Source organism: Capra hircus, chromosome 2 (assembly GCF_001704415.2).
Source record: "Capra hircus breed San Clemente chromosome 2, ASM170441v1, whole genome shotgun sequence".
Taxonomy (NCBI): Eukaryota; Metazoa; Chordata; class Mammalia; order Artiodactyla; family Bovidae; genus Capra; species Capra hircus.
The window spans coordinates 7,802,625-7,817,623 of record NC_030809.1 but is presented as its reverse complement, the minus strand read 5'-3'; the positions used below and the strand labels follow the sequence as shown (position 1 = coordinate 7,817,623).

Sequence of the window (14,999 nt, the reverse complement as noted above, 5' to 3'; positions counted from 1 at the left end):
CAGTATTCACTTATATTTTGTAATATATTTGTACTACTTTTTGGTTTCTCTTCCTTCCTACATCTCTGGGTATTCATTTGAAATCATTTTCCTTTTGCCTGAAAAGCTACTTTTAGTAGTATTTCATTTAGTATGAGTCTGCTAACATGAATGTTTGGTTTCTGTTTATTTGAAAATGTCTATTTTGCCTTTACAATTTAAAATTCATAAATAAAAAACAATTATTACTTTCTTATTGTTCAGTTGAAAAACTTGATGAACATATGTTAAGAGAACTGATTCTCAGAGCAGCCAAAGGACATAAAGTAGATATTATCCTATCTTACAGATACTGAGATAAAGGAGAAGAGAATTTGCCCTTTCTCAACATCAAAGAAAGGAGATCTGACATCTTGGAATTTGACTTGTTACAACTCCTTGATATTATAAAGTGAACTGTAAATTTCAGAGGCTCATAGAGGAGGCAGTAGGAAAAAGCTGACTGGTTAGCAAGTATATGGATCCAGCGGATCTTCCTAGTCCAGGAATCGAAACAGGATCTCCTGCATAGCAAGTGGATTCTTTACCAACTGAGCTATCAGGGAAGCCCTTATATGGATCCAGGGCTGTAAATATAAGTGTCAAATCTTGAGGCAAAAATAAAATACTTGGAAGTGCTTGCTTTCACTTTTGAAGATTCAATATGCTTCTGTCAAAAGCAGTGAATACGGAATAAATACACATTAGATACAAGGACTTGTTCTTTGATCAGATTACAATGAACAGGATTGTGGCCTACAAGGAAGATAATACTGAATTCAAACACTGAAATGATGTCTCAAACGGCACTTGAGTGGCATGACCAGTCTGAGCAAGTTTATGATCTCTGATCTGCTCTAAATAAATCCTCTTCCTGAATTAATTCTCAAAAGTATCCAAAAGAAAAATAAAATATCCTAAATTTACAAGGTTTATAATGTACATTTACATTTGTAGCTGTAAGGCACTAAAATTCAGAGGCTAACAGAACATCACAATTGCTGCCCTGTAATTTTGGACTTAGCAAAATACCTGCAATGAAGTCAACTTGCTGTACTCAGCCAGTGTTAGTGATTTTTCATAGTTAAGAATGCTGGAATAAAGGGTATATTAATGAAAACAAAGAAGGATGAGTTAGTTTGATACAATTTTTATGTAAGAATATAAGGAATGGATAACAATGAAAAACGAGGTAACGAGAGCTAAAGAACATCATATAATAAACATAATAAAGTTTTGAAGACAAACCATCACAAAGGAATTTGAAATTGGCTAAGACGAAAATCTCAAGATAACCACTAGAAGGCAGTAGCAGGCCGTCAGAAAGTAACTCCTTTCAAGCTGATGTACAGCAAAACCAATCCAATATTGTAAAGTAATTAGCCTTCAATTAAAATAAATTTATATTAAAAAAAAAAGAACGTAACTCCTTTTTTAAGCTCCTTGTCTTTTGTAACTAATAACAAGCACTATTATTCTCTAATACCCCTAATGTACTAATGCTGTATCTCTAAGAAGGTATTTCAAAAGTTCTCAAAAAAAAAAATTACTAGGTACACCAGAGGCTATACAAATCATTTTTAAATTTAATTGTGAAAAATCAAAATATTAACAAACACTCTTACAAACACACAAACACACCAGGATCAGAAGTGTGGGGAAATGAATACCTTCATGGTGGGACGATAAACTGGTATAGTCTTTGGAGAACAAAATCTTTTGACCTATTTGAAATCTAGCACAAGGACACCAGTGGCAGCAATAGTTTGTCATAATAAAAACTTGAGGCAATCTAAATGTCAGTAGTGAAACGGTTAACTAAAAAATCCATATTATGGAATATTCAGCAGCATTTCTTCAAGTGAGGTAGAGCTACACTTTGAAATGGAAGTGTTTCTACCATGTAATACATGATAAAGACAACTGCTGTGTGTATGCATGTATGTATACATACACACACACATATATATACATACACACACACACACACACATACACACACACACACATAAATACACATTTAAGTACAATGTGTGTGCACAGAAAAAAGAAGGAGACATCCTAACTGTTGGGGAACAGGTTATATGATACCACTCAAAAAGGACACTGAAGTTTTATTCATTTCTGTACTATTTTAACTTCTTCAATAAGCATGCATTACTCTATGAATTGTGTAATTTGAATGAGTAAGAACAAGGCAGAATGCATTAACTATAACAAGACAATTTCTGTTACAGAAGAAGAATATAATTTTCAGTGAAGAAAAAAATTACATGTACTTACACCAATAAAACTATTTTAAAGCTATTGCTAGTTTAAGACGTAATCTTACACAAGCAATTTTTAAAGGTCTGGTAACATGTTGGCAGAAAACAGAGAGAGGTATTAAGTACTTCAGTTCAGTTCAGTCGCTCAGTTGTGTCTGACTCTTTGCGACCCCATGAATTGCAGCACGCCAGGCCTCCCTGTCCATCACCAACTCCCGGAGTTCACTTAATCACAATTAAATACCCAATACAGCTTCGCTACTACAATGATGAACAATCATCCTCTGATTTCACACACTTTTTGGCAGAAGGCAGGCAGCGCAAGAGAGGAGGTAAATAGGGAGGGATAATAAACCTTGAATAAAAAGAAACTACTCAGAACCTAAAGATTCCTTGCCTCCATTTAAAAATGGGAATTGAGACATTATGGAGTATGCCTCTGAGGATATAATGGCAGATTTCATCACTGCTAAATTCACTGACCTCTTAAGAATATTATAAACATCAACAAACTAACAAATTATCTATGAGTTACATTTGGGAGCTTAATAAAGTATATAAATTAATGAAATCACATAATTGAAAAAAAAGTGTGAGATCTGGGACAAGTCATATGTAATCCATCCCATAAAAGTAATTACCCATTAATTTCTCCTTTAATGTTTCAAAAGAAAACACAGTTACTCTCAGTCACCTTAGACATGTTACTGAAGGTTTATGTTTAATCTGTTTCCTTTTATTTTATTCTCTACATCTTTTTTGTTTACTCTGTACCCTGATATAAGCATTGGCCCTTCTGTTTCACTAGCCCACCTGCTAATGCGTCCAAACATCTAATCCCTTACGCAGATAGAAGGAGGTCTTAAAAGGCCTTAAAACTGTCCAAACACACTGGATTTTGTGAAATATTTAAAACATTTTTAAAACCAATCAAAGACTTGCCTACTCCAATTTACCATGTAAAATGAAAAATCTATCAATGTATATGTAGGCTGTTTATTATTTGGGGGAATAAGGAGGTAGATCACTAAGGCTTATTTAAGGTATTTAATTGTACTAAACAGACAGATAAAAGACTTGCAACAAATATACACAAGGGAGACCCATTAAGCTCCAAAGTGATTTGGAATACTGTTTTCTAAAGTCTCATGGCAGTGTGGGGGGAAGTTGCTTGGCAACTGGAATTCTTATTTACCAATAGGTAATTTAATATAAAAACGCTTCTAAGTTATGCGTGCTTTAATCCATTATGTTGTTGGTTCTTATTGGTTACAGCATTCGAAGGACAGTAAATGTAGGTGGCTACTTAAGACAGGAACAAACTGATAGGAAAAAATAGAATACAAAGTTATACTTAAGTGAGTCACTTTCTCCCCTAGTCTCCTCCCCCATTCCCATCCCTCAAAGCAATTTTGTTTAAAGCAGACACATTTTATTTCCCTTTCCTCTTTACCAAGCATCAAAAGAAATTTCAACTGCCCTCTAGTTTCCAAGAGCCACACTGAGAAATAAAAACATGACTTTAACTAAGATAGTTCATAGAAGATGTTCAGCAAGAACATCTGGGTGTACAGAGAACAGTCCCCTGGAGGAAGGAAGGTATAACAGAGAAGAGGTACTGTCTATGGATGGGAGGGGCCCAATGCACTGTTTACTGAGTGTATAAGACTCATGCAGAACCATCAGCCCCAAAAAAAAGAAAAGACAATTACTGAGGAAATTGCTCCCTAGCTATGGCAGCTACTGAAACACGTTTAATAGATGTAAGCCAGGCCTAAGCACTAAAGTTTTCCCCTTCCCTATAGAAACATGATTTCATGCAGTGAATATCATTCCAGAAACCACTGAAATTCCATACTAAATTGTAAAATGCTGCAATTTAAAAATTTAATAGTAATTTTTAAAAGCCTGAATAGCTTGGAAATCTACCCACTGAAATAACAGAAGGAAATCGGCAAATGTGTCAACTTTTTAAAAGATGTTTATTCTTGCTCAACTGGCACTGAGATATTTTTTCCCTTTGGTATTCTTGCTCATTTGCAGCCATAAACTCCACCCAAAGAACCCCACCCAAGCTACTGAACAGTCTAAAATTATGACAGGTTATAGTCTTTAGGAATTGGCTCTTTGGTAATTACTGTTACTTTTAATTAAACACTAATGGAACTAAAAATCCTCTTGATGAAAGTGAAAGAGGAGAGTGAAAAAGTTGGCTTAAAGCTCAACATTCAGAAAACGAAGATCATGGTATCTGGTCCCATCACTTCATGGCAAATGGATGGGGAAACAATGGAAACACCGACAGACTATTTTTCAGGGCTCCAAAATCACTGCAGATGGTGACTGCAGCCAAGAAATTAAAAGACGCTTACTTCTTGGAAGAAAAGTTATGAGCAACCTAGACAGCATATTCAAAAGCAGAGACATTACTTTGCCGACTAAGGTCCTTCTAGTCAAGGCTATGGTTTTCCTGTGGTCATGTATGGATGCGAGAGTTGGACTGTGAAGAAGGCTGAGTGCCGAAGAATTGATGCTTTTGAACTGTGGTGTTGGAGAAGACTCTTGAGAGTCCCTTGGACTGCAAGGAGATCCAACCAGTCCATTCTGAAGGCGATCAGCCCTGGGATTTCTTTGGAAGGAATGATGCTAAAGCTGAAACTCCAGTACTTTGGCCATCTCATGCGAAGAGTTGACTCATTGGAAAAGACTCTGATGCTGGGAGGGATTGGGGGCAGGAGGAGAAGGGGACGACAGAGGATGAGATGGCTGGATGGCATCACCGACTCGATGGACTTGAGTTTGAGTGAACTCCGGGAGACGGTGATGGACAGGGAGGCCTGGTGTGCTGCGATTCACGGGGTCGCAAAGAGTCGGACACAACTAAGAGACTGAACTGAACTGAACTAAATGCTCTCTCTATATATAGTTTTTGGCAAAAAGAACAATGCTTAACATCCCAAAGAGAAGAAAAGGGGAAGCAACTGAACGGTGTAGTTAGGACAAGGTTCATTCAATGGCACCTCTTCTAAAGAGACTTCCCTTTTACTATATGTAAGTTTGCTAAATGAAATAAGACAGTGTCCTTTAATAAATAAAAGAAGGAGGTAGCATCTGTATTACACAAACCACTCTCACCAGGAAAATAGGACTTGAAGGGAAAACCTTAGTTTTAGGATACAGAGATCTTTCCAAGGCTGGTGTGTCCAAATGCTCTCTTAGAGCAACTTCAAAAACTGCTCATTAGGGTAATCAGCACAAAAATCCACCCAGGCTGACTTTAGGTTCCTGGCACTCAACAATAAACAAAAGCTTCAGTAATAGTTTAAGTTAAGCTTTATCAATCTATTCCAACCACTACAACCACCCAATCCATTGTTTCTGAGACAGTGTAATTTTCTGTATAGCTCCCTTCATGGTAACTTCTCAGAAGAATATAAGAACAAATTCATTCAATAAACATTTAATCACACACCCACTTTATGCTAGGCATAGTTAATCAACAAGAAACAGAGAAAAAGAACAATGTTAGGACTTACTCTGGTTTATCACCAAATCTCTGATCAACTCTGAAAGCTAGTTTTTAACACTTTAAGGAATGGCCTCCAAAGTAATCATTTATAATCATTGTCATAATAGGGTATTCTGATCTTTGTTCCTCTTTTTTGTTTAGTTTTGGAGGTTTTTTGGGGGGTAGGTAGGAGGGACTGGTTCTACACTGCTAATTCAACCACTTGGGTTTTTTTTTTTTTTTTACCTTCATTAGCCTCTGGCCTTGAATTCTTGATATATGCAGAGAATTTGGCAAAGATGTCCATTCCAGCAGTATTTGATTCTGGGTGTTTTGGTGAAAGCTTTAAGTACCTAAATGAAAAATGTAATAATGGATTATAGAGCCTCCAAAGATACATTAGCATAAATTCTCTCAATCAAACCATTGTGCTAGTAGTTACTAGACGTCTTTTAACAGTTATCACTCTAAGAAATGCCATCATCAGCTTTCCACAGTATTTTTAAGATGTGCTTTTTCCTTAGGAAACAAAGTTCTGCACAGTGCTTTTGTTCACATATTAGTATTCTTGGCATCCAAAGGGCATCCGCACCCCATCTTCATTTTATAAATTAAAATTCTGGGAAAACAGTCTACTTGTTCAGAGAGTGGTGCCAAGCCAATGGGCGTCTTAGTAAGAGAACTCTAGAGCAGAACTGTCCAAGAGAACTTTCTGTGCTGACGGAGATATTATATATCTGAATTGTCCAATATGGTAGCCGTTAGCGACTTGAGGCTATCCAAATAGGAATCTAAATTAATCATAATAAAGTTAAAACTCATTTCCTCAGTTGCACTAGCAACATTTCAACTGCAGAGCTTTCTCAGATAGGAATGCCAAACAGACATCTTTGGTATGCCATGCACTGAGCCAGCCGTGCACAACAGTGCCACAGAACCCTGGCAGTAGGAAAAGAATCTGGACTGGCCAAATCTAGGTCAAGGACAAGAACAGCAGGAGGCCCATCATTCACTTTAGCCCTACATTCAAGACTTTCCGAAGCTTCCCATATACGAAATACTGTAAGGGTGACACTGAGCAACAGAAAAATAAGACATCAGAATTTTGCTAACAAGTGCTCTGCTGTGTTATTACAAAGTCTTTCTACTTTGAGAAGAGACATTTCATGACACAACAGCTTTTTTAAAAAGACACACACACATGTATTTTATACACTTAAATTTCAAATACACATACTTAATTTTTATTTCTTCCTTAAATTGGAAAATACACATGAAAAAGCCCAATTCTTTACTTCTCCCTTCAGCAGAGTGCAGCAACTCGTCGGAACTAGAGAAATTCAGACTCTTAGCACCACCTTAGGAAAGACTGTTCTTTTCTTAAAAGCCCTGCAAAACTTCCCTGGAAGATGGACTGGGGCAGTAAAACAACAGGAAAAAAATCTTACATTGAACTAGCTTTATTGAACCGATTTATTCATGCATTTTAAGATGCTTTCTTGCCACTTTTCTTTAAATTGAAAACAAAAAAATTTTTAGGAAAAAAATTTAGTCCAGTTGAAAGTTGTAGTTTCAGGCTAGTTTTTATATTCTTATTTTTCATGTTTACCATTTTAAATTCAAAAAAGATATCTTCTAAATTAGACATAGTACTATACTGGGAAGGAGAATATAAAATATCTATTGAATACTTATATGCTCAAGTTATTTCCTTTTTAACATCTATTTTTAAGCTTGAAAGGTTCTTTATAATTAGAAGTTAAATTAACTACATAATGAGCTTTTCAGTGAATGATTACAGTAAATAAATTTCACCTCAGTGTATGTATATGTATATTATATATGTGTGTGATGTGTGTGTTTATATATATACATATATAACATGTTTTTTTTCCTGTTAACTACAGAAAACTTTTTCAATCTCTCGCTCTCCTTTTTTTCCCCCCTGCCTGAGCTGAAACAGTTAATTCCAGCTTCAACATCCCTGGATTTCCCTTGACTATGAAAAATAACCAGCCTGTAGTTTAAATATTTCCACCACTTATAACACAGTACCTTCATTGACTCATTCCAAAGAAAATATGGTGCAAGGAACAAAAGCGCCTCTTCAGCACACCTATGTCTTCCTCTAGCCAAGTTTCCAAATTGACTCTTCTTTTCCCCAACCAATATTTAAGAGTACCTACTTTTTCCAATGAAGTAAACTTCATAATTCTCAAAGTACCTTACAGGGAAATAGATTTGAATTATAGATTATTTATATATTGATTTTATGCATCTATTTATTTATTCTAATAATTAGGTATGTGTCAGAAGTTGTACTAAGTACTGGGGTTATAAAGACAAAGACACAGAATCATACTTACCAGAGACCTATCTTAATGAGTAGGTAAAAATGTAGGACTTGCAATCAGCGTATCCTTTATTACATGGAAACAGATACTATATAACTCTTTAAAAAAAACAAAAAACTACTGTTCTCTAAACCAGGTGAAACTTGCCCTATTCTTCTCTAAGACAAACTATTAAACTTGTATTATTAATTTAATGCATACAATACTATAGGTACAAGAGACCACTCAACCTCAATCTCTCATTTTGCTAAAAGGAAATTATATTTCAGAAAACTTACAGAGTTACCCTCAAATCACTGGATTAAATAAAAGTATCATCAAACTCACATCTCCTGTTCCCAAGTCCAGTGCTGTTGTTTTTGTTTGATTACAGATCAAGTTCAAAAAGATAAATCAAATACTAAACCATTAGGTCCAAAATCAGTTGTCAACTATTCTGCATTTCCCCCAAACACTGGATTTTAATAATTCATTAGTAGTAGTATTGGCAAACTGCTTGACTAAGCAATACCTTTCAACTATTATGAACATTTACTTTAACATTTAACGAAAGTAAATGATTAATAAAAGGCTATGTGTCAATCACAGAACAGACATGCACATTCAGGGCATTGAGAATTTAAGATCAGTCCTTTTTCACATCCTGTATCACATCCTGACTAGTATTTATGGTAGACTAGCTAAGAGTCTGAGTGAACGCCGGGAGATGGTGATGAACAGGGAGGCCTGGCATGCTGCGATTCACGGGGTCACAAAGAGTCGGACACGACTGAGCGACTGAACTGAACTGAACTGAGCTAAGAATATTTCCATCCTTTAAGAAAAATCTCAGACATTTTCTCCTTTCTTGTGTTAATATGAGAATAAAGGGTGGTAATACAAGTCTATTAAATTACTCCTGTAAATTCAAGTTTCATTGTTATTTCTCTTAAAACAGAAGGAAAGAAAGAAAAAAGGCTTAACAACAGTTTATAGAACTTTTCTCCAAAATTATCTAGTTTCCTCTATCCTTCTCTTCTTTTATCAGTAAGTGGGCCAAGTATACAAGCCTGCTTCAGTTAAAAATCCAAATTTCAAAGTTTTTAAAAAGCTTTTGGTGGGGGTCGGGGTGGGGGGTGGCAAAGTAGTTCCTTCTTTCAAGCAAGGGGGAAACTGAAAGAAATACCCCAGAAGAGAAGACAGTTTCTCCATTAAAACCTATAGCTATCTAGACAAGCAAAAACTCCTTGATTTTAGCTTTTCATTAGTCTCTAAATTCTAAACAACTCTAGAATAGCTTGTATTTGTCATGATTAAATCAGAAATGTTCACATGAAAACCTCTTTGTTTTCAGTTTCATCAAATGCTAAAAACCTGTTATTAGAAATGCTGGATTCTAGTTCACCAGCTTATACAACTCTTCTGCCTTTTCTCCTCCTCCTACCTAGAAACAAGAAGGCTTACAATCAGTGTAAATAGGATCAACTAAGGACCTGAATACACAGAACTGTACAAAAAAGATCTTCAAGACCAAGATAATCATGATAGTGTGATCACTCACCTAAAGCCAGACATCCTAGAATGTGAAGTCAAGTGGGTCTTAGAAAGCATCACTATGAACAAAGATAGTGGAAGTGATGGAATTCCAGTTGAGCTATTTCAAATCCTGAAGATGATGCTGTGAAAGTGCTGCACTCAATATGCCAGCAAATTTGGAAAATTCAGCAGTGGCCACAGGACTGGAAAAGGTCAGTTTTCATTCCAATCCCAAAGAAAGGTAATGCCAAAGAATGCTCAAACTACCGCACAATTGCACTCATCTCACACGCTAGTAAAGTAATGCTCAAAATTCTCCAAGCCAGGCTTCAGCAATACGTGAACCGTGAACTTCCTGATGTTCAAGCTAGTTTTAGAAAAGGCAGAGGAACCAGAGATCAAATTGCCAACATCCGCTGGATCATCGAAAAAGCAAGAGAGTTCCAGAAGAATATCCATTTCTGCTTTATTGACTATGCCAAAGCCTTTGACTGTGTGGATCACAAGAAACTGTGGACAAATTCTGAAAGACATGGGAATACCAAACCACCTGACCTGCCTCTTGAGAAACCTATATGCAGGTCAGGAAGCAACAGTTAGAACTGGACATAGAACAACAGACTGGTTCCAAATAGGAAAAGGAGTATGTCAAGGCTGTATATTGTCACCCTGCTTATTTAACTTATATGCACAGCACATCATGAGAAACACTGGGCTGGAAGAAGCACAAGCTGGAATCAAGATTGCCCGGAGAAATATCAATAACCTCAGATATGCAGATGACACCACCCTTATGGCAGAAAGTGAAAAGGAGCTAAAAAGCCTCTTGATGAAAGTGAAAGTGGAGAGTAAAAAAGTTGGCTTAAAGCTCAACATTCAGAAAACGAAGATCATGGCATCTGGTCCCATCACTACATGGGTAATGGATGGGGAAACAGTGGAAACAGTGTCAGACTTTATTGGCTCCAAAATCACTGCAGATGGTGACTGCAGCCATGAAATTAAAAGACACTTACTTCTTGGAAGAAAAGTTATGACCAACCTAGATAGCATATTGAAAAGCAGAGACATTACTTTGCCAACAAAGGTCCATCTAGTCAAGGCTATGGCTTTTCCAGTGTCATGTATGGATGTGAGAGTTGAACTGTGAAGAAAGCTGAGCGCTGAAGAATTGATGCTTTTGAACTGTGGTGTTGGAGAAGACTCTTGAGAGTCCCTTGGACTGCAAGGAGATCCAACCAGTCCATTCTGAAGGAGATCAGTCCTGGGATTTCTTTGGAAGGAATGATGCTAAAGCTGAAACTCCAGTACTCTGGCCACCTCATGCGAAGAGTTGACTCATTGGAAAAGACTCTGATGCTGGGAGGGATTGGGGGCAGGAGGAGAAGGGGACGACAGAGGATGAGATGGCTGGGTGGCATCACCAACTCGATGGACGTGAGACTGAGTGGACTCCAGGAGTTGGTGATGGACAGGGAGGCCTGGCGTGCTGCTATTCATGGGGTCACAAAGAGTCGGACACGACTGAGCAACTGAACTGAACTGAAGGACCTGAAGACCTCATCCTAGAGAAAAGCTGATCCCTGACTGCCCTAGAACAGAGGAAAGGGAAAAGAATGCATGTGATGATCCCAGAAACACTTCGTTCTCTCTCTTTCATCCTCTAGAAGCAAGTCTGCATGACAGAGAACATGCTGTTTGATCAGTATTTCACATTATGGGTTACAGAACCCACTAAGGGCAAAGTACTTTCAATGCAAACATGCTGCTGCTGCTGCTAAGTCACTTCAGTTGTGTCCAAATCTGTGAGACCCTATAGACAGCAGCCCACCAGGCTCCACCATCCCTGGGATTCTCCAAGCAAGAATACTGGAATGGGTTGCCATTTCCTTCTCCAACGCATGAAAGTGAAAAGTGAAAGTGAAGTCGCTCAGTCGTGTCTGACTCTTAGCAACCCCATGGACTTCAGCCTACCAGGCTCCTCTATCCATGAGATTTTCCAGGCAAGAGTACTGGAGCAGGGTGCCATTGCCTTCTCCGAAACACGCTGCTCCCATGCATATAAACAAAAACTCATCAGAAGTTAAACCTCCCCTACTTTTTAAAAAGGATTCACTAAATTAAGCTGGACAACCACTTTCAGTCCCACTTGGTCATCACAGTAAAACCAACTCCCTTCGCTTTCTATCCTACCCTTCCTCTAAACTTGAGCTAGCCTTCAATTTTGTACTCACTAAAGCACAATTCCAATTAAAGACACATTTTACCTTTAACAAAAGTCAAACTCAACCAAATGAAAAACAGAAGAGGAAACAGGTTTTTGAAGGCATATAGATCTAGCTTTGAAAGGAAGTATGCCAACTCTGCTCAGGTGGCACTGGTGGTGAAGAACCCGCCTGTCAGTGCAGGAGACATTAGAGAAGCAGGTTCAATCCCTGGGTGGGGAAGATCCCCTGGAGGAGGGCATGGAAACCCACTCCAGTATTCTTGCCTGGAGAATTCCCACGGACAAAGGAGACTGGCAGGCTACAGTCCATGGGGTCACACAAAGTGGACACAACTGAAGCGACTTAGCATGCAGCATGCATATACCAACTCTGCCACCATTAACTGCGAAACCCTGGACAAATTATTTTGATTACTCATCTTCAGTTTTTCCATAAAGTCTTGGAGAAGATTGAGATACTCCACAAAATACTCCACAATGCACAGTGCATGGCACATAATTAGCACTTGAATGTTAGTTAATAACAGCAGAGGCATTAGTAACATCAAAAATACTCCCTTCTATTTAAAGTAAAATTTTTACCTTTATTTAGAAATGCTCTTCAGAATATAAAGTCAAAGTTGTCAATCAGTTGTGTCCAACTCTTTGCAATCCCATGGACTGTAGCCTGCCAGTCTCCTCTGTCCATGGAATTTTCCAGGCAAGAATACTGGAGTGGGTTGCCATTCCCTGCTCCAGGGATCTTCCCTACCCAGGGGTTGAACCCAGGTCTCCCGCATTGCAGGCAGATTCTTTAACCATCTGAGCCATCAGAAACATCAACATAAAAACAAGAAAAATTAACCACAGAGAGAATTTAGCAGATTATAAACCCTTTATAACAGAAAGATCTCCCAATTTTTTAAATTAAATTATTTAAATGAAAATATCATCTCTGGTTAGAGTATCTCTTTATGCCTAAATGAAATGAAGCTAAAATTTTCATATATAAAAAACAAAGTGAAGAAATTCCCTGGTGGTCCAGTGATTTGGACCCTGCTGTCACTGCTGAGCACCCAGATTCAACCCCTGGCTGGGGAATTAAAATCCCACAAGCCATACAATGTGGCCAAAAAAAAAGTGAAAATGTTTATTTTCAAAGTCCAAATCAAATTAAAAATGCTATGATGTCTTAGAGAGTCCTAGATGCCAAAAAATTAGAATATTTTAATATTAGCTCCATTAATATTTATTATGGAGCTAAGATTACTATAACTTCAATATTATTACTTAATATTTATTCCCTCATAAAAAATAAGAATAAGGAAATTTTTTGTTGTTATTGCTGATATTGTTGAAGAAGAAGGTTAGGAGAGAATGTGTAAAAATGCCCCCATTTTACTGAAATGGTATATAATGTTATCAGCATACTGACTTCAAAAATGTAAATATCCTTAGAAGGATTTATACCATAAACATTTCAGACTATGATTTGAAACAACATAGTTTCCCTTCCAGAAAATGAATGTCATTCAAACTGTTTCTCTATTTATAATTTAATGTTGATACAATAATCTACAGTTATGAGAGAAAGACTACTTATTAGAGTCTGAGGATAAACTAGTGAATATGGACCTTTCCTCACAGCTGACAGACTTTAAAAACGAAAAGGGTAAGATATACATACATACATATATACATACATACACAAAAAGAATAAAAAGATCTGGGAGGTTCTATGTTCTCTTAAAAGTTATTTCCACTAAGTTGAATGAATGTTCATAATAGTTCGTTACTGATGTATATAAAGCTTCAGTTTCTATAGATCTTAGTTTCAGTTTATCAGTATTGTAACTATACACATGGTCTGAAGGAAAAGTTAAACATAGTTTTATAGATATTTGTCTACAGAAACTTTACTAGGGATGGAAGGTAGGTTAGGACTCTTGGAAAGTAGAGATAGGAAGTTTGAGGTTCTCAGAAAGACAGGAAGGCAGAGGATAAACTTTAGAACACAGGATTAAGAAAATGAAATTTTAAGCTTAGTATAAAACTGCTGAATAGAGGGCAATCTGTTCCCAATTGAAGATGAACTAGTTGCAAACAGAGATATCATTACCCACATACCTCCTGGCAGCCTTCCTACCATCTTCAACCCGGTCACATCCTTAGGTCCTCCAAAGAAAGTTTATTTAAAATTATTTTTCTGCTTGGAATGTTTGTCATCTTCTCATTCACCTGCTGAATGCCAATCTTTTTTTTTTTTTTCAATTATAGCTTAATTCAAATGTTAACTCTTTCTCTAAAGCCTTTCCTGATTCCACTCACCTTCCCCATAGCACCACTATCTGTCCATACTCAACTGCACCTCTAGAGAGCAGGAACTACCTCATATTGTATCCATAGAGCTTTGTTGCCCAGTAACTGTTTGCAGAATAAACCAATGAAGGAAGGAAGGAAGGAATACTGAGTAACTATTATTTTAGAACTCTCTAACTCAATAATCCCATTCCAAGGAAATTTATCTGTATGTGTGGAGAGTAAAGACAACTAACAAGAAAAGGCTTGGGCCCCAAAAAAAGAAACCTGGTTTTCAGGATAATCAAACTGGAAAAGCCTAAAAGCAATCAATGAGGCTTTGAATCTATGCCAAGATTACAAACCTGCATAGTTGCAATTTAGTTAACTGTCATTATAGTACGTTTATTTCTCAATTACATCTCACATTATAGACAATAGCTGAGTACTTTTCACATGGGCTAATATGCAGGACCAGGGGATCTAGAACAACTCTAAGAAATAAATATATATATATAAGTGGAATCCCAGGGACACAGTCTAAAAAGTTAACGCCCTTGGGCAGTAGCTTCAGAAAATTACCTATAAAATGGCCAGATAGGAACTCTCCCAGCAACCTGTACCACACTCCTGCTTAGACATTCTGGCTGGGTTCAATGTGAGTATGTCTTTCCCCATCTCTTCTTATCCTTAAACTTCACTCTCATTTTGGGACCTCAAATAATTAGTCTTTCCTGACCTATCTACATATCCAAAACCTACTTTCACCAGGTATTCTCCAGCTTACTCCGATTCCTACCTTTCTGGCTACGGGCCTAGCCAGCAGCCAGTTC

General features: G+C 37.2%; 1 protein-coding gene across 1 annotated transcript in view; it reads right to left on the bottom strand.

Moving 5' to 3' along the window:
* The window catches only part of CLIC4 (chloride intracellular channel 4), an 81,579-nt gene that overhangs the window by 15,260 nt on the left and 51,320 nt on the right, over nucleotides 1-14,999 (bottom strand). Inside the window, exon 4 of the mRNA XM_018055974.1 lies at nucleotides 6,040-6,146. Coding sequence (XP_017911463.1) covers nucleotides 6,040-6,146 — 107 coding nt within the window. The remainder of the gene's footprint in view (nucleotides 1-6,039; nucleotides 6,147-14,999) is intronic.